The 20,069-nt window shown below is 36.9% G+C and overlaps 1 protein-coding gene across 5 annotated transcripts in view; it reads left to right on the top strand.

The window, feature by feature from the left end:
- Window positions 1-17,224, top strand: part of PHACTR2 (phosphatase and actin regulator 2) — a 262,789-nt gene extending 245,565 nt beyond the window's left edge. For 3 of the 5 annotated variants that reach the window (XM_068550913.1, XM_068550917.1, XM_068550915.1), the window contains exons 12-13: window positions 4,040-4,116; window positions 15,142-17,224. In XM_068550913.1, coding sequence (XP_068407014.1) covers window positions 4,040-4,116; window positions 15,142-15,157 — 93 coding nt within the window. In that variant the 3' untranslated portion in view covers window positions 15,158-17,224. The remainder of the gene's footprint in view (window positions 1-4,039; window positions 4,117-15,141) is intronic. The other 2 variants (XM_068550916.1, XM_068550914.1) reach the window with 1 other exon arrangement.
- The last annotated feature ends 2,845 nt before the right edge of the window (window positions 17,225-20,069 follow it).

Below are 20,069 nucleotides of genomic sequence, written 5' to 3'. Positions count from 1 at the left end.
ACCTTTATATTAAAAAAGAGTTTTACTTTTTAACTTTTGAACTATATATCCCATTTAAAGAAAAAAAAACTATTGAAAGTAAATATTTCTACCTCTGCTTTCAAAATAAACACTGAACTTCCTGCCAGCCTAAAGGAGCCATCCTTCTCTCTCTTTTCTTAGCCCCACTAAGATACCACTTTGCATTTAAAAATTTTTTTGAACTTCAAATGTAAAGGGTCAGTAGCCAATTAGTCAATAACCAATCAATGCCCATTCTGTGAAAACACTCTGCTGGGTATTCTGGGGAATCTCATAGACCTGGTAGTCTTGTTAAACTGCCCAAAATGGGAAAGAGAAGTAGTGGGGAAAATGCATTATTAGTTGTGAACTTGATTGAGCTTAAATCACCTTTAACATAGAATTTTTAATTTTAGAATATCTGTGCTTGGGTAGAGCACTAGAAACAGATACACATATAGTAAGATATCTGTGGCCTCTATAAGATATATATGGCCTATATAGATATCTGTGCTGGAGTAGATGAGCCCTAAGGTGACAAGTAGAGCCAGAGAAGGCCATCAAATGGCTTGAAGACCAAAGCGCCCACAGCAGTTGCCATCTCCCTGGGGTAAGCCGTGGAAGTTCCATGTAGAGAGGAGAGGGCAGGCTGTAGAGCAGGGAGCTTCTGGGTTTGATTCCTACTTGGCCACTTGGTAGATGTTTGACCTTGGCCAAGTCATTTAACTTGGGTTTCCTCACTAGTAAAATAGAGCTAATTATATCTATCCTGAGAATTTAGTAGATTATCTATAGAGTTCCAGCTCATCAATAAATGATAACTCTTACCAGTATTACTTTCATGGTCAGGCTTGATAATCTAAGCTTTGTTCCCCATTGGTGACATTTTCATTACTCATTGAAGCCTCAGTTTACAGTCTAGTCTAAATTTATCCAATGAAAGAGAATCCAGAATTTTTCAGATGATACATGGGTTTGTCCAAGTTACTCAGTAGTCATTTATTAAAACCCTTTTAATATATTAAATATTGTCTTAGATACTGGGGACATAAAGATGAATAGAACATACCACCCTCCCAGGAATGCACTGTCTAAATAGGTCCTAGGGAAGACTGAGATTTTAATTCCATACAGAGATGTTCTTTGGCTTATTCATGGTTGCCCAGGCAGCAGAGAGTACACTTATCTAACCATGGCGTTGAGCTTGATGAGTAGTCAAGAAATCCCCTCCATGTTAAACATCAGATTTTTATCAAAGAAATAAGCAAAGACATCGAAACGATGGGAGTTCTAGTTAATCCTCATAGCTCAGGTTATTTGAGAAGGCAGCAAGTCCATATAGTCAACAAATCACCTCTTGCTTCCAGCCAGGCTCACCCCTGAGCTGACTGGGAGTGATAAGCAGACCTTCCATCACCAGTCATCATGAGTCAATCTTAAACTTAGTTCCAGTCATTTTTGTTTCCTTTTTCCTTTCTATAATTCTCATGCTACCAAACAACACTACATAGTTGGTGCCAGTACTATCTCTTGTGGACTTGTTTTGTTTCTGTCTTAGAAATACCTAGTCTTGGCCGAATGACTCCCCATTGTTGACCCAACTCAGCACCATTCAGACTTCAATCCCACTACATCAGCCTACGTCTTTCTATCCCATTATCTTTCAAAAAAATATCAGTCCCATTTACACTTATGTGAAGAGTTATTAGACTTAAACTCTGGTCTCGTTTGTATAGAAGGGAGTTAAGATTATTGTACATGTATTTCCCTAACATAAAGGGTATTTAATTACTTTTTGCCTCTCAAAACTCTCCCAGGAAACCTTCTCTTTAAATAGTAAGAAGGGGACTTCCCTGGTGGTCCAGTGGTTAAGACTCCACACTTCCACTGCAGGGGGCGCAGGTTCGATGCCTGGTCAGGGAACTAAGTTCCCGCATGCTGCACAGTGCGGCCAAATAAATAAATAAATAAATAAATATAAAAATAAATAAATACATAGTAAGAGGAAATACTCTTGGAATAAAACTGCGGTCTTCAGTGAATTTTTAAAATGAGTATTGCATTTCTTTAACTGCCTATAATCACATCTTCCTGATATATATATTCAAACAACCAGCCCCTGTAATTTCACATCACATTCATTGCCTATAACTGACTCATCATTTCTAATTACAAGCTAGCACACACAACATGGAGATCTGAGACAATTATCTGGATGACTTAGGCCCAGAAGCTCATTTTATTGGAAAGAGCATGGGACTTGAAGTAAGAAGGCCTATCTAGCACCATACGAAGTCACTATAGTATTACTGACTGTATCCCCTGTGCTATACATTACATTCGTATGACTTATTTATTTTGTAACTAGAAGTTTGTACCTCTTAATCTCTCTCACCTATTTTACTCATCCCTCTGCTACACCCCTCCCACCCCCGGCGACCACCAGTTTTTTCTCTGTATCTGTAAGTCTGTTTCTGTTTTGTTATGTTTGTTCATTTGTTTTGTTTTTTAGATTCCACATATAAATGAAATCATATGGTATTTGTCTTTCTCTGTCTGACTTATTTTATTTAACATAATACCCTCTAGGTCCATCCATGTTGTTGCAAATGGCAAGGTTTCATTCTTTTTTATGGCTGAGTAATATTCCATTGTATATATGCACCACATCTTCTTTATCCATTCATCTGTCAATGGGCACTTGGGTTGATTAAGGAAGACTTTTTGATAGATATTAATTGGTGATGAATATAGAGAGTTTTTGCTATTTTAGCTGGGTATCAGCCAGATACTGGTTCTGGGTATCAATTTTTACAGTGAGTGAAACAAAGTATCCTCACTGTTGATCTCACTTGTGAAACAAGATATATAGTCTTATCACAGGGAACTTGGGCCCAGAAATATTTCTGTACTTGATTCATCCTCTTCCAAAAAACCATTAGCAAGAACCACTGCCACAGTCCCCAGCCTCAGGTTCCTCATAGAAACTACAGGGGCTGAGGAATATATTTGGAGAGACAAACAATCTACGACTATAGGATTTAAACATAACATTGAAAGCAGCATTGGGGAAAAGCTTGTATATTGTAGAGTGATAGCTAGTGATGGGAGAAAGCCAGAGAGAGGCCTCAAGGCTTTCTTCTGTCTTTTTCCTTTTCTAAAATACATCATTTTCCAACCACAAAGTAGATTTTCTTATCTCTCTGTAAAGCCATTCTCTGTGGTTTGTAATGTCATTCTGTTTCAGCTGAAGAGTCCATTTCTCAGAGGTTATGGGGATGCTTTTATTAGTTATTTTTTCATTTACATGAGGAAAAACTTCTTCCTAGAAAAATTAGGAGATAAAGATAAGCACATAGTTGAAACCGAAAAACCATCCATGATCCAGCCAGTATTGTTAATACATAACTAATGTTAACATTTTGATGAGTATCTCAGCTTTTCAACCTGAAAGGACATAGCATCTCTTCCAACCCCAGCATGTACATGACATGGATTATGTGTTCAATAAATAGTAATAGTAATAGGATTCTACTTGATATTTTCTTTGAGTGGCTTGAAGTGTTGTGCTGAAATTTTAAATTCTAATTGTCTAAACTTTCAATATAAAAGAATAAATAGCAATTGCCTTCTCTGTAGCTCTGTGGCAGCTCGTCAAAGCCATGTTGCTGTGGGTGGTATGACATGCAGAACTTTCATAGGAAAATGATATTGTTTCTCAAAAAATCTCATGACCTGTGCTATCCTTGTGGTCATCGAGGATGGGGGATGTGGGTGACTCACAGACCAGGCCCCAGGGTGAGTTTGGCAAAGGCCTCCTTCATCTCTGCCTTGTCAATGTCACCTGAAGGAAATCTGTCTGGGTTTTTGTTTGGCTGTAGTATAGACATTTCATTTGTCATACCTTTACCTAGTAGAAATTAGAAATGCCTTTCTCCAAGACATTTCATCAAAGAATGTCTGCTTCATTGATACTATGTATACTGAGGAAATATGTGATCTAAATAACAATTCAGTTTATCTATTTTTTCCTATTCAGGCAGCAATAAGGAAAGAGCTAAATGAATTTAAAAGTACAGAAATGGAAGTTCATGAAGAGAGTCGACAGTTTACCAGGTAGGTAAACAAAATGCAGTTGAGCAAATTAAAAATGAGTAAGATGGTAAATTTTATGTTACATGTATTTCATCACAATTAAAAATTTTTTAAAAATATAGTTTAACACAACACCATCTAGCGAACATTTCTAAAATTAAGTCTTTTTTTTTCTTTCAAAGAAGTCTGAATCATTCTAAAGGGCTATGTTTTCATTTCTTTCTTAGTTTTATTTTCTGGCCCCCAAAACAAGTATCAGCATCATTTATTCTGCTCTTGAAGAGACTCAGTTGAAGTTTTATACCCAGAACAGATGCTGGTGAGAGCCAGTGTGGGCACATATGTGTCTGCTTTGGACTCATAACTTAGAGAGGGTAGAAACTCAATTTTTAGAAGACGTAGCTTAGAAAGGAATCCGATTTTTACTACCGCCACAGAAGATCACTATACTCCTACCATTTTTCCTCCCAACACACTTCAGTTTCACAAGCTGCTAAAACCAGAAGGGACCTGAGTGATCATGTAGTCTGACCCCCCTACTTCACAGGTGTTCTTTTTATGTCTCTCATGGGTTTACGTGCTTTGCTATATGTAACAGGTGTTATATAAGATTTTTCAGAGAATTTGCACGTGAGTCAAACCTTTGAAACTTGAATTGTTAAAAAGCATACCAGGACAGATGATTACGTGAAGAATACCATGGTAGGTCTTGCTGGAAAGCAAATGCTGATCCCAGGACTCGAAACAGCCTCTGTAGGGCAGCCATGCATCATATGGTGCCGCAGCATCTGCAGTGGTTCCTGTTGGTGGTGTGTTCCCTGCTGGGGACCGTGTCCCATGATAAAGGAAGTGGTGATGTATCTTCATAATTTAATAGCAAATCCCTTCCCTGAGGTTTATGGGGGCCTGCTTGCTCCATAGCTATTGGTCCTATAATAATGTCTGGCATGTAGAAGAAACTCCCCTTTCTCCTAGGGATAGTTCTTCCTTATTTGTTTTGTTTTCTCCTGCATCATATTTATTTGTAAATGCATGTAGGGTTTTTAGACATCCTGAATATATAGACTTTTTCTCGATTTGAGTGCTTTATCCTATCATAATGTACTCTTGGACCCATCACCTTCCCATATCAAGCAGACCTATTTGTCCTCTCCTTTTCTCCCTTCCACTTCTGGGGTCAGGAAGAGTTCATGCTAATATCTGACACTGTGGTCACACTTCTCCAGTTGAGTTGATCATCATAAGGCAGCTGGATATTTATGGTGACATTGAGCTGGCTGGGACCTCCGGGAAACTGGGAAGATGCCATGTGTTTGTGTCGTTGACTCCTGACCCTGAGAGTCCTGAGATGTAGTGACTGCACCCAACCCAGTTTTTGACATTCAGGATAGTTTTACGTCTGTATAGTTTTCCTAGGAATTGTAGTAACTAATTAACTCATTTTCATTTGATAGCATTGTATGAAGAATAAATTACAATAGAAAATAATCAAATTTTTAAAATGCACTTATACGAAAGTTCTCATTTTATGAAAATTAAACATTTATACTCAAATAGGTCCTTCTTCTTCTGTTGTACACTGTGACCAAGTAAAAAAAGTAGGACGTAGGGAGAAATGAAGTTCATTTCTTTTTTATCTATGTGTTCTTATGTACACAAATAATATATTCTAATTAAGCATTCAAACATCACAAAAATCTATCAAGGAAAAGTGAAAACTTCCTTCATTCCTTCCCCAAATTCATCCCCATTCTCACAGGAACCACTGGTAAAAGTTTGGCGTAGATCTTTGTGGACAGTTTTCTGTACATTCACAAACATGTATATATATGTGATATATGTGTACATACTTATATGCATTTATGTACCCCTCTCAGTTATACACAAAGACAGCATCTAGAAAATCTGTCCATGTTAGCATATATTTCATTCATTTGAATGACTCTATGGCATTTCATAGATAATACAGTATGCTGTAAGTTGTTGAACAATTATTCTATTGATGGATGTTTATGAAAATTTCAGTTTTCCATTATCTAAACAATGCTACCTTGACTTTCTTTGTAAAGACACTCTTTTGCATACATGACAATATTTCTGTAGTATACGAGTATTTGCTATATCCACTAAATATATACTTTTTAACATTTTGAGAGATTACTATTCTCTTGTCTTTCCAAAGGACACAGTTTTCATTGCGACCTCCAGTTTATGAACATGACAGGTCTACTCACCTTCATCAGCATTTTGGGGTGGTGGTGGTTCTAAAGAATGAACAATAATATCCTATTTCATTGATTTCTATAAGGTTAGGCATTGTTACATATTTTTATTGATTTTTTTTTAAATTTGATGTGCTTTGACCAGTTCTCTTTGGAGTTGTTTGTCTTTTTCATATGGATTAGTAAAACTTCCTTAAATATTGTGGATATCAGCCCTTTGCTATATGTGTCACAGTACTTTCCCCCAATCTGTAGTTAACGTTTTAACTCTTACGGTCTTTTGTTTAAATTTTTGCATATTCAAATTTGTCTATATTGTTATGTTTTGGTTCATTATTTTGTGTCTTATGGAGGAAGGCCAAGATTATAAAACTTATCTTTGATTTTTATATGTGCTTTTTTTAAAATACTTAAATCTTTAATTCATCGGCCATTTATTTGTATGTATGATTCAAGGGAGTAAACTAACTTTACTGTGTTCTATTTTTGTTGTTGTTGTTGACTTTCTTTGTTCTAAATCAATAATCAATTGTCCCTATGCCATTTGTTTCCCTCTTTATGTGAAATTCTTCTTATTAAAAGAAGACTATTAAGGATCAATTTCCAGATTCTGTATTGGGCTCTAATGAGCTGTTGTCTTTCCTGGCACTGTGTCGCACAGTTTAATTAGAATAGATTTGTAGTATATTTTAAAATCTGATGGAGTCTTTTTCACCTTTAAAATTCTATTGGCTGTTTTTCTGTATTTATTCATCTACAGAAATTTGGAGTGTTTGTGTGTGCCGTAAAATAGTCAATTGTTATCTTCAGTGTTTAAGCAAATATTAATAGATACAAACAGGGATGACTGCATTTCAAGAGAAAATCATAGGCTTCTTTTTTTTTTAACAGCTGATACAAAGGTAAGCTTTAAAAGTTTTCCCAAAAATGTATTGGTTAACACTCTTTAAAATGTCTTTTAAAGACACTGGTGGGGGAAGGGGTGAAATAGGTGAAGGGGATTAAGAGGTACAAACCTCCAGTTATAAAATAAATAAGTCATGAGAGTGTAATGTACAGCATGGGGAATATAGTCAATAATATTGTAATAACTTTGTACGGTGACAGATGGTAACAGACTTACCATGGTGATCACTTCATAATGTATAAAAATACTGAATCACTATGTTGTATATCTGAAACATATATAAGTCAATTATAGTTCAGTTTTTTAGAAAATTAAATTTCTGGATAAGGAAAAATTAAATATTCATATCACTAAGACAAATATTCCTTGCTTAAGTGTTCTTTAAAACTTGGCAGTAAAGCAAATGTCTCCTGTGAGTTTTCCATCAATTTATATTACATCATTAGAATTGTATTCCAGTAGAGAAATATTTAGGCTCTGAGACATAAAAATAATACTTATGATTTTTTAAGTTGTTTTCAGTATTTCTTTTAAAAGGTGAAAGGTTTGGTAAATACTGCTGAGTCGTATCAAAATAATACAAACATATGATAATGTTTTACATTTAGAGAATTGCTCATGTAGGAGATGGTGGTGCCCTTAGTCTCAGCCACCCTTGGAAGGAATAAACATGCCACGGATCATGACCTGGCCGTTTAAATGCAACCCAGATAGAGAGCAGCTCACTTATTAGCCTTTCTCATTAGTGCCAGATGTTATCTCCTTATATCAAGTAAGCCTTCCCTTCAAAATCTAAACCTATTAACTGCCTGTGATTTAGAGTGGTTCATAAAAGGGTTGAGACAGCCCTGCTTCTTCTGCCCAGGCACCTCTTTATCCAGTGACGATCTCCCACACAGTGATGTATCAGTCAACACTGGAGGATCCATTCCTATACATAGCTTCCTTTGCTTCTGTATCTCTGTAGAGAGTCACGGAAAGCTGATAACATTGGTTGCCCCTGGGAGGGAAATCAGATGACTGGGGCAGGCATGGTGGGGGAAACTTCACTATTCACCCTTACGAACCTTTTGAATTTTTGAAACAGAAGAACTTATTGCCTAGTCAAGAAAAAAAAATTTAAGAGAAAAAAATGAAGGATCCATTTCCAAAGTCCTCTTTGTGTAAATGAGGAGTCCATCATGGTGGCTTTTCGTGAATAGTGTGCTGGCACTAATACGGTGGCACGCCTGCTCTTCCTGTACCGAGAAGACACCTCTGAAAACTCCATCCTGGAGCACATTCTCTGCATGTTTGACCTGAAGAGGGATTGTAGTGACCCATTCTTTCATCTAATTCCCCCAGTTTCTCCAGATGGCTCTTGGAATTGGAATGCATTCTAGGGTCATGTGAGAAACATGAGGATAAGTGGTCCCCACAAGAATTCATCCTTTGGCCTGCAAAGTACCAGGCTTTAACCTCTGTTCTTTAGAACACTTGCTGCCTATCCAGCCACATACTGTTTTTTCTCCCCCTCAGCAGCTGCCCACCCAGCCTACTGTTCAAAACCCAGAAGACCATTTGATGGGCACTGTTCTATTAAATGGGGCCATTGCGTTCTGGAAACAGATCACCATGGCAAAGAAAACCCACTTCCCTTTCCATAGTAAATGGGATTTCTACAATTTAAAGTAATTCTCTAAATTATAAAGACATGTAAATTGTTTGAAAAAAATTTACGTAAAAACTAAACTTTAAAATGGTTACAGCTGAGTGGTAGGATCTATGGTTAGTTATAACCTTTGGATATTTTCTGATTTCTAAATTTTTTAAAATGTCAACATGTATCAGATTTATAATCAAGAGAGAATATTGCTTTTAAAAATAAACTTTGAATTTTGTAAATAAGAACATTCTTAGAGTGTGCAAAGTAGCATTTTCATATATATAATTTTATTAGCTTTTAAATTATTTGCTTATTATATTAAGCAAAGGGTCATTAAATTGACAACTCTTAGGGTCAAAACGGGCCTCAAGAGATTATTGGCATAATGTTAAGTGGAAAAATCCAGATACTGACTAAAGGTGTGTGGGTATGTGTATGTGTGTGTGTGTGTGTGTGTATATATATATATATATATATATATGGCAGTGGTTTGTTTTATTTTAAAATTCAGATGCATAGAAGAAAAATTAAGAAACATCGTTAAAACACTCAGCCATAAAAAAGAATGAAATATTGCCACTTGTAGCAACATGGATGGACCTACAGAATATCATACTAAGCGAAGTAAATCAGAGAAAGACACATATTATATGATATCACTTAGGTATGGAATCTAAAAAATAATACACATGAATCTATATACAAAACAGAAACAGACTTACAGACATAGGAAATAAACTTATGGATAACAAAGGGAAAAGGGAGGGTGGGAGGGATAAATTAGGAGTATGGGATTAACAGATACAAACTACTATATATAAAATACATAAACAACAAGGATTTACTGTATAATATACAGAACTATATTCAATATCTTATAATAACCTATAATGGCAAATAATCTGAAAAAATATATATATATATAACTGAATCACTTTGCTATATACCTGAAACTCCAACAGTATTATAAATCAACTGTACTTCAATGTAAATAAAGAAATAAATGCAAGTAATGCCAAACCTTATAAAAAAAAAACTCCTAATGATTTGTTACAGAGAGAGCCTATGGTGTTTTTTTTCCTTTTCTCTACCTTTCAAATTTCCTAATGTAGCTATGTTGAGGGGGGGGTGTGTGTGTGTGTGCGTATTTAAAGGAATTTTCTCATTCTGTGCCACCTTAAGTTATTACTATCCAATGTGGATTTACAGATAAATTAAACCACTCTTTGAGCTTCTAGATAGGTTTATCAAAATGTGACATGGCAGGAACTATACCTGTGACCTCAGTAAACATTAATTCAGGGGCCCTCCACAGAGAAATGAGAAGGCTGCTTCTGCATACTCATTTCTCTCTTGGGTGATACTCTCTTGGGTGCTCCATTTATTTGCTACCTGGACAGAAACTAAAAAGAATTGCAAAATGCTGCTTCGACCACCAGAGTTGCAAGCATGGCTCCCTATTCAGACTAACAAAATCCCATCCGGCATGTCATCTGACTTCGGTTGAACAAGGAACAGTGGTTTAGGAGAGTCTCCTCATTTGTTTAACATAAGTGTATGTGCCATGACCATTAAACCCTTTTAAATAAAGGGGAAATGAATTATGTAGGATTTCTGTATATATCAATTAGGAAATTATAGGAAAGTAATATTTTACACTTTGTGAGTAATTTCATATTTTATATTATCTGAATGAATTTACAGGAAGATGAGGAAATTTTTATATATTAATTTGTAGAGGAACTGTTATGGAAAGTAACTATCTTTACCTGAATTCCGTAACTTAAAATTACCTTTTTCCTCCTATTCACTCCCTCTCAACAGTATGAAAGTAAGAAAGATTTATTGCAGTTTTAACAAGAAGAAGAAAATATAGATAACTTCAAATTTGAGTTTCAGGAAAGTTCTGAAAAAAGGGTGGATGAAAAGCTTAAGTATCCTGAGAACACAGTAAACCTATTTATTGCTTCATCAACTTGGAGCCTAAAGCCAAAACTGTCATTCTGTCAGGTAGGCAAACTTCCCCTGAGGTAAAGCTGAACTTCATGTACCTTAAAATGAATGCAAACCACTGAGTAGTACCAAATTTAAGAATAATTTGCATTTTCAGGACCTCTAACCATAAAATTTTAGAGTTGATTTTGAAGATAAGATGCCTAATTTAAATAGGATATAAATGTCCTTTTCTGATTGGATAGTACAAGGGAATATACGGGTTTTTTGACCAGATCTGGGCAGCGCATATGAAGAGAGGTTACATTTCTTTTTTTTTTTTTTTTTTTTTAATTTTGGCTGCACTGTCTTAGTTGCGGCACACGGGATCTTCACTGCAGCATGTGGGATCTTTTAGTTGCAGCGTGCCAACTTCTTAGTTGCGGCATGTGGGCTTCTCAGTTGCGGCAAGCGAGATCTGTTTCCCTGACCAGGGATCGAACCTGGTCCCCCTGCATTGGGAGCGCGGAGTCTTACCCACTGGACCACCAGGGAAGTCCTGAGGTAGCATTTCTGACCCCCGCAGCTTTGTCAGCATACTATTGCAGTCACGGTATTGGTTAGTCATCTTCTTTTCTTCGCCAACGTAGAAGCTGTGCTGCTGGCCTGACCTTCCAACAAAATCCAGTCTGTGAACTCCTTCTCTAATGGATCCATGGGCAAATAGTAGCAAATTGGAGTGTCCTGCTAATTTTTGGAAATTAAAAGCAGGACACTTTCCAGGAAAATGCTGGGCTTTAAAAGGTTCTAAATCTCTCCTGGTCCACTGGCTACTCATTTTGTTGCCCAATCTGATTCTTAATTTACCTTCCTCATCCCAGAGACATTACTGATGGGAAGAGAAAGGCTCTCTTGTCAGCCTTCCCCACACTTGTCCTTTGAATCCAAGACCAAGCGAAGATTAGGACATTATGGAATGCTTAGTGTATTAAATCTAGCAAATTTGGAGAAGCCTAAAACATTTGCTAAATTAGATGAGTTTGTATTTAATTCCTAGAAAAAAAAATCTAACAAAGAGGGACCTTTGATAGTTCATGTTGTGAAGATCCTGCAGGTGCAGTACGTTTGTCTGTATTGTCAGGGCCCCCAGGGCTCCTGCTTCCTCTGTGTGGTATGGACGTTGCTCCTGTGTCCTGCACAGAGGGAAGCTGCTTCTCATTTCATCCCTGAGGACACCACTGGGCTTGCTTTTCTAGTAATTGCAAAGTTTGTCCTGAGCCCATTCTCATCTAGTTTCCTTTATGGCAAAAGGCAAATGTGTTTGAGACAACTGTAGCAATCAAAGTGTAGCCTGGAAATGTGGACCAGGACTTTTCTCTGGTCAAAATGGATCAAAGCTGGCAGATGTAGAAATCCAACTGATTACCTTTTCCATTCCATTCTACCCAGAGGACACCGAAAATACCCTTTGAATGAAAGCATGGATGAAGGCATGTTTTGATCTCATAGTCTCACGTAGGTTAAGAATACAGAGTCTCGAGCCTAGCGTGCCCGCTTACCAGCTCTCTACCTTGGGTACATAACTTAGCATCCCTGTGCCTCAATTTCCACACCTGCACAAAGGGGATACAGGAGTACCTACCTCATTGGATTATTTTGAGGATTAAATGAAGTAATATATGTATAGCACTTGGAATTGTGCTAGGCACATAGTAAAATTTAATACAGTTAGCTATTATTATTATTATCTGCCTCTCTTTCTTTCACGTTTTATATAAAAAGTTTGATTTAAGAGGTTTTCAATTACTCTTGAAATATTTGTATAGAATTTCCATATTTTTCTTCAGGTTATGGTTGACTCTTCCTAGAAAGCATGATGGAATGTGCTGATGGGTGTCATAGATTAGTATATATTGAGCTGTAATTAATGTCAGGGAGTCTCAAGATTGAAGTCTTCAGTTATATAGAATTATTTATAGAAAAAGTTGTCAAGTAACTAAGTGCACCTGTGTATATGTACTCAGTTGTTCATGTGTTCAACAAATATTTATCAAGCACAGAGAGTGAGCCAGACTCTGTTCTGGACCCCGGGAATTTAGAACATGTCAAAGTCTTCACTCTCACATGCTTATGTTCTAGTGAGGAGACAGACCATTAGTAAGTAAACGAATAAATAAACATGATCATTTCAGAGAGTGCTAAGTGCTATGAAGAAAAAATAGGACACTGTGCAAAGGACAAGGGTGGATACGGATAGGATGGCTAAGAAAGGGGTCTCTTGACGAAATAAAACTTATTCTGTGATTTACATGACAAGAGGGAGCTATCAACACTGTTGGGGGAGAGGAAAACACTCCCCCTAAGGGGGTCAGCTAATGTAGAGGGAAGAGCTGGTGCAAAAGGTCTGAGGCGTGAAAGAATTTTGCATGATCAGCGGGCAGGAAGAAAGCCCAGGTGACTGAAACAGTAATGTTGTCTCTGTTTAACACATGTAGAATATGGAGGTTCACACACCTGCCCAAGGTTGTGGTCAGGATAGAGTCAAGAATTGAACTCATGGTGGAGTTTTAGTCACAACATGGTTTGCTAGTTTTGGAAAACTTGGTATATCCTATTTTTATTTTGACTTTTGGAAAGTCAGACATGCAGAAGTAATATCACAAGTTCCATGCATCCTTCACACAGCTTCTCCAATTAGCAACTGATGGCCAGTCTTGTTTCATCTGTTCTCATGTCTTTTTCATTTTTTAATGCTTTGATTCAACACAGCAACATTTATTAAGTAGTACCATAAGCTAGATATTGTATTCTGTGAGTATGTTAAAGTGAGTAAGCCCAAGTCTTTCCTCAGCGTCTCAACGATCTAAAAGGAGATGCACATCTATACAATACACGCGCGCGCACACACACACACACACACACAGACACACACACACACACACACAGTGATCAATAACTGGTATAAACCAAACGTTATGGGTACACAGAAGAGAAAGTAATTAATGCTCTCCTGAGAGGTGGACAAAATGGAGTTTGGGGAACTCACAGAGTAAGATTGTAGGAGGTAGAGATGGCAAGAAAGGGTAATGGAAAAAGAGAGCATTTGGGGGGCAAATGATTGGAATTTCAGGTACTTTGGGAGTAGTGGTGGAGTTATAAACATGGGTTGGGCCACCTCCTAAAGATCCTCAGTCACCACTCTAAGACATTTAAATTTTATATTGTTGGGAGTGGGGAACAGTGCAGTGATATTAACAAAGAACTGGGATGACTGGATCAGTATTTATGATAATAATGCCAGTGGCAGTGTGGAGCATAGATTTGACCTCCAAATCCATGGGCCTGAGACAGGGAAATGAATTTGGAGTCTGGGCAGATGAAATGCTAAATAGAGTTGCATAAAATTGTTGAATCACTGAAGTAGGATGAAGAGGTGGATCAGATAAAGCCTTCTGCAGAAGATGGCTTTTGGCCTTGATCTCAGATATGAAAACATAGATGGAAAATGAAGGGAGGGGGTTGCAGTCGAAGGGAAGAGCATGTTCAAAAGCAGAGGGCTACAAAATCACAGGGAATGTTCGGGAACTCGCATGAAGGACATGAAGCCAGCCAGCTAGCTAGCATGCTGTTAAAGTAGTGCCAGCAAAAGGTGGGGAGGGCTTGAATGAATTCAGAGACAGGCAGTCAGGGCAGGACTTGGTGACTAATGGGGTATGGAGGGTGAAGGAGAGAAATGAGTTGCAATCTTAGGTTTCTAGACTGAGAGTATTTTAAAAGATAGAACATTTAACAAGATAGAAAGTATAAAGGCAGGTTCACAAGAAAAGGTAATTTGTATAGCTGTACACATGCTTAGTATGTTGTCTGTGGAACATTTGGAAGGAAATGCCTGGCAGGCATTTGGAAATTCAGGTGTAGAAAGTATCAATACATTTGGAGTCATGAGCAAGAGGTGATGAGAGGCTGAAACTAATGAAATAGTGACTATTTGATGGTGTTCTCCTTTTATAATGACAAACCAGGTGTAACCAGATCCTTTATGAAACACCTCACTCTGCTCCATATAGGTCAGAACATGACCCTCCAGAATAGTGCTGTTTTGTGTATTGATTGCTCCCTATCCCGGATGATACAACCAGCATCTTTTGTAGAGGGGCTGCCTCTGCTTTCCCACGTGACGTTTATAATGGTATCCTGTTCTGACAGTAACTTAGAACAGTAATTCAGGTGGGGATGCTAGAGCTGCCTTTGATCATAAACATTGCTGTAACTTACGCATTTCACTGAATGCAGAGTTGTGTTTCTCTACCATCTCACAGAGTTTCTGTTTCATATTTTAGGTTTCATCGTCCATAATGAAGTGCGGGACTCTTTGGAAACAGACTGATCATCTTTGGGGGGGGAATCCTCGCTTCCTGAAAACCTGATATTGCACTGGGATTTGAATATGTGTGTTTCCGTTTAACTTGGGGTGAAGGAAGCGTGTGGGACGTGCTCCCCACCTGTACAGCCCGGATAGGCCAACAAGCAAAGGGAAGGGTGCAGCGGCTCTGCTGTCCAGCATGTGGATTGATGGTAAGGGATACCATGGTTACGCCACTTATTCTTCATCAGGAGTTTTAATCAAAGAAGATGAGCAGAAGACAATCGCTGGTTCCCTGTTGCCAGAGAAGCCACATGTAAGAGTGCGAGTTAAAGAAGAATGGGGAATGGAATTTCTGAGCACTGGAGAGGGGTGGGGGGTTGAAAATCAGAAAGCAAGAGAAGTACTTCATTATGTTAATGAAAAGAAGAAATGGAAGCTTAAAGGTATTTTCAAAGTAGGCTTTTGGTAGTTGAGAACTTATTAAGGGATTTGGGAGTTTAATCACCCAAGGTGGATTTCCGAAAGACCTGACCCTAGAAGAATATTCTTGTTTCATCATTATATTGGTACAGTATCGTACCATTATTTTTTGTTGTGCCAGTGAATTCAGTTGCCAGAAATGAGTCTGAGTGTTTTCATGTATCTTTTTCTTAAATGCGAGAGGCTTTTACTGACTCTTAATAAGCATGCTTACCCAAATTTTGTTGCATGCTTTAAGTAGCATAGCTATACATACTTTACAGTTTTTTTAATACTCCTTACCTAATGTACCAACCTTCCACAAGGATTATAGGACTGGGAATAAAGTCAGATGTAATTATTCGACCCTATAAATCTGTAACAGGCTTTAGAAATAAATCTTTTGGTCTTTCCCTATCTTGATTATCTCCAAAGTTGAAACCATCATACTTGATCTAAGGAAGATAATATCGACAATCATGGCACCTTTTTAAAAAGTCTGAATCCAAAGTTAAAACTTAAGCAAAATGCAAGTTTTCTGCCAGCAGTTAGCTCTGAATAGGAATGAAAAGAACTACTTATTTTCCATGCTGCATTAAGTTGGATTGCTGCTATTAAAAAAATAAAGCACATGGATTAAAAAAATACTCACCCAAAGACTTAAAAGAACAGAAAATTTCTGCTAAGTTGTAAGTGAGGAGAACCTCATTTGATATTTTAAGAGTCTGCAGATTGCATCCATAAATATAACATTGACTTTCAGTGCAAAATAATCAGTGAGATTAAAGTTATGGAAGATTTCCCTATGAGCCTACAGTCAATATCGTTTACATTAAGAAGTCCTCTATTGTCATCTTACTGTTTTCCATGGAGTCACGGGCATAATATGGCTTCTGCTCCCAAGTACATATGACCATATGTAAATACCACCTTGCATTTAATTGTTCTTTCATGATTGTTTTGTGCCCCTTTTATTAAAAACACATGAGATGTATAACAACAAGACATGACCTAAATAGACTTTATTTTATTCTCAGAGTTTGGACTAGGATTTTCTGAAATGATTCTGGTGCATTATATGGAAAACTGTAATTTTCTGTTTCAACCGAAAAGCAAACATTTAATCTGGTGGACAAATTTGGATCCTGCCATTCATTTACATTTTAAAGAACCACTTAAAATTGGATGATTTTGCTTCAAAAATAAAAAAAAATTTAGTCCCACTTAGCCTATTACAAAAAGCCAGGACCATTTTATAACTAAGAAAAGTAGCCAGCGTTACTGGCACCTCTTGCTGTACTCAGCTATATGAATTAATAAAATAAACCTAGAATTCTACACTATTGTCATTTCCTTGATAGAGTAAGACATATTTTTGTTTTGAAAAAATTTTTCTGCATGCCCAAGTGTCTTTCTCTGGCTGAAGTTTTATCCATTTCATAGTGTTTAAATCCAGCCATAGGTGTTAACTATGTTCCAGTTTTTTGCTGAAGCCATGTTTTTCCTTATGATATTGTTTTATTGTCATTTTAGTGTCTTGGGAAAAATACCAAGGAATATAGTGTTATTTTAATTTTCTATACTTATAATCTTAGAACATAATTTTAATTTCTAATCACAAGGCCCCTATAAAAATGGTAAATATAAGACATTTATCACTGTTTTATCACTCAAGATACATATCATGGAAAGTCTCTATTTGGTTGATAAAAGGAACAGTATTTTTCCCACTAGCAGTACATGTGATGCAGTTTTTTTATTCCCTACACTGAGATGCACTCGGTACAAAAATGAAACTCTGGTCCCTCAATATATTGTTTTCCTTGTATGATATGTCAGATTTATGAACTACCCATACTTTTTCTTCTAGTGATTGACATGTTTAGGGAAAAGTTTAAAAGTCAAAAAAATTAACCACTACTAGTTTAATTTTTAAGAATTGGAACCACAAATTATTTCATTAGAATGATCCTTTAAATGAAAAGCTATGGAAAGAATGGAAGGATTATGAGCTAAGCTATATTTTGCAGAATGAAGCTCTACTTTAATAGCTAATTTTATTCACTTTTTTTTAATATCTTTCTTGGACTATAATTGCTTTACAATGTTGTGTTAGTTTCTGCTGTACAACAAACAAAGTGAATCAGCTATATGTATACATATATCCCCATATCCCCAGTAGCTAATTTTAAAAGGCAAAAACACTGCATATCCACCTCAGCAGCCCATCTAGTGGTCTCTTGCCTGGCAGCCCTAAAAGGATACAAAGATGTGGACCACCCTCCATAGAATTATGTATCCGCCTAATGCCAGCATTTCTGCAATCCAACCGATAAGCTACGGTTCTATAAAAATAAATGTGTATGTGAATTGGGTTGTTGTAATACAACACCAGGGTTTTTCCTGTTTAAAGTGCGACATTAGGCTGACATAGAAGAAAGAAGTGAGTGGTTTTCCTGGGTCCCTAAGATGTGATTAAGGAAGAGAACAAATCCATCTCCAGAAAGGTCACAGGCAGGAAAAAACTAGACAGACTGTAAAAACCAAAGTGGCCATTTCCATCTTTTTTAAAATGGAGAAAAAGAACAGTAACAGTAAGGTAGTAAGAAGATGCCATTAGCTTTATCAGCATCTTCATGGTCATTACCAATTAGTCTGACAAAACTAGTTCTCCGGTGATTAGTGTTTATTTTTGGCAGCCCTGCCTGATAATTTCCTACGGGTGTGAAATGTCTAGCATTTTCTTTTTGTTCAATATAGTTTACCTTTATGTCCTAAAATTATTTAGATGAAATCTATAATATTCAGAGAACTATTTTGGGTATTTGAACAGCTGTTTTAAATGGAGAAAAAAGCACACTTGTCTATGTGATTTACCCAGAAAAACCGACTTTCTCGTTTCATTTTCATATCCTTTATTAGCATAATGTTGTAATCACTTATCTTTCTCTTATGTTAGTAAATATATTGTTTGTAGAAAGTTCTAAAATGTCAGTGAAAATCTTTTTAAGGAAGTAGAGAAATTGAATACACCCTTCAATAATCATCGAATATTGAAAATGAGAGAGAAATCCTTAAAACCCATAACTCAGGTTTTACAACCTGCAGTTAATTCAGTGCTGCATTGGCACTTAAAAAAAATAAAGTAACTTACACTTAAAAGCGAGAAAAATCTGCATTAACATTGCATATCCTAATGTGTACCACATTTTAACACAAAAACAGGCATTGTATTTATACTTAATAGAATCAGACACAACTTTCACAAATTATACTGTATTCACAATAGAAAAAAGCAAACTTGTCTATCACATAGTAGTATCTCCACATTTAAACAGTGAAAGCTCTTCAAAAATGTCATATTATTTCTTTAATTCGTCCCAGCAGCACATTTCACACAGAGTGAGAAATCGTTCTCAGAATAGGTAAGATGGAATCAAGCTAGTACAAGATACATCAGCTTATGTCATTTCATCGGTATGGTAGCTTAAACATTCCTAGATCCAATCATATTATTAAGCCTAATCTTACTAGTGAAAGTATATACTTTGAGGCAATAATTAATTTCTTCACATTGTTAGAGAATGTTATGAGCACTAAGGAACCACTAAGATGCAATTTATTTACAAAGTTTTCCCTTGGCCACTTGAACTGGCTGATCTTCCACTATTGGGCATTTGAGCGTATGTCACATTGTTTTACTTGCTAAAGCAGAATGAACTTTTGGAGCTGAAATATGTCCTAGAGGGGAATGCAACAGCAAAAGTAATCATCAAATTAATAGGACCATCTTTGTGAGAGAAAGCACATCTCCAGATAGTTGACACCCAAGTTTCAAAGAGCAGCATGAGGCATTATTATAATTTGGCAGTGATCAAAGTGTGGTAGGACAAGGGTAGAATACTCCCAACCCGTTCTCATTTTCACTTTCCACTTACTTTTTGTAATCATTAAGCTTAAGCTCTTTATGGAAATGCAAACCACCACTAACATTTCTAACTGAAAAAATAGCCCACTTATGCTTTTTCAAAGACAGGTTCATCCCAAATTAAGAAATCCTACTGTACACACTGTAAGATTTCTGGCAAAAAGAGAGAATCCTATAGCAGCTATTCTCACCGGAAGCCAACCCTATAGGCAAGGGTCATTTTTAGCTATGCTAGGATTTACTGCACAAAAAGTGTCATTTAGCTTGTCACATTGCTAGCACAGCTGCCCATGTGAGCAAAGCACTCCATCAGTGTTTCTCAGTGGGGTACTGTTGGCATTTGGAGCTGGGCAATTCTTTTTGTACAGAAATGTCCCACACATTACAAGATGTTTACTCTCCCAGGCCCCTGCTGCCTCAATGCCAGTTGTATGCCCAGCCATTGTAAATACGAAAAGTAAAAAGCGCTCCCCCATGTTCAGATGCCCTCCTGGGAGGGCAGTACCTCCTCCCTT

The sequence above is a fragment of the Eschrichtius robustus genome, chromosome 9, assembly GCF_028021215.1.
Source record: "Eschrichtius robustus isolate mEscRob2 chromosome 9, mEscRob2.pri, whole genome shotgun sequence".
Taxonomy (NCBI): domain Eukaryota; kingdom Metazoa; phylum Chordata; class Mammalia; order Artiodactyla; family Eschrichtiidae; genus Eschrichtius; species Eschrichtius robustus.
The sequence above is the reverse complement of the archived record's forward strand: the minus strand, read 5'-3'. Positions and strand labels throughout refer to the sequence as shown.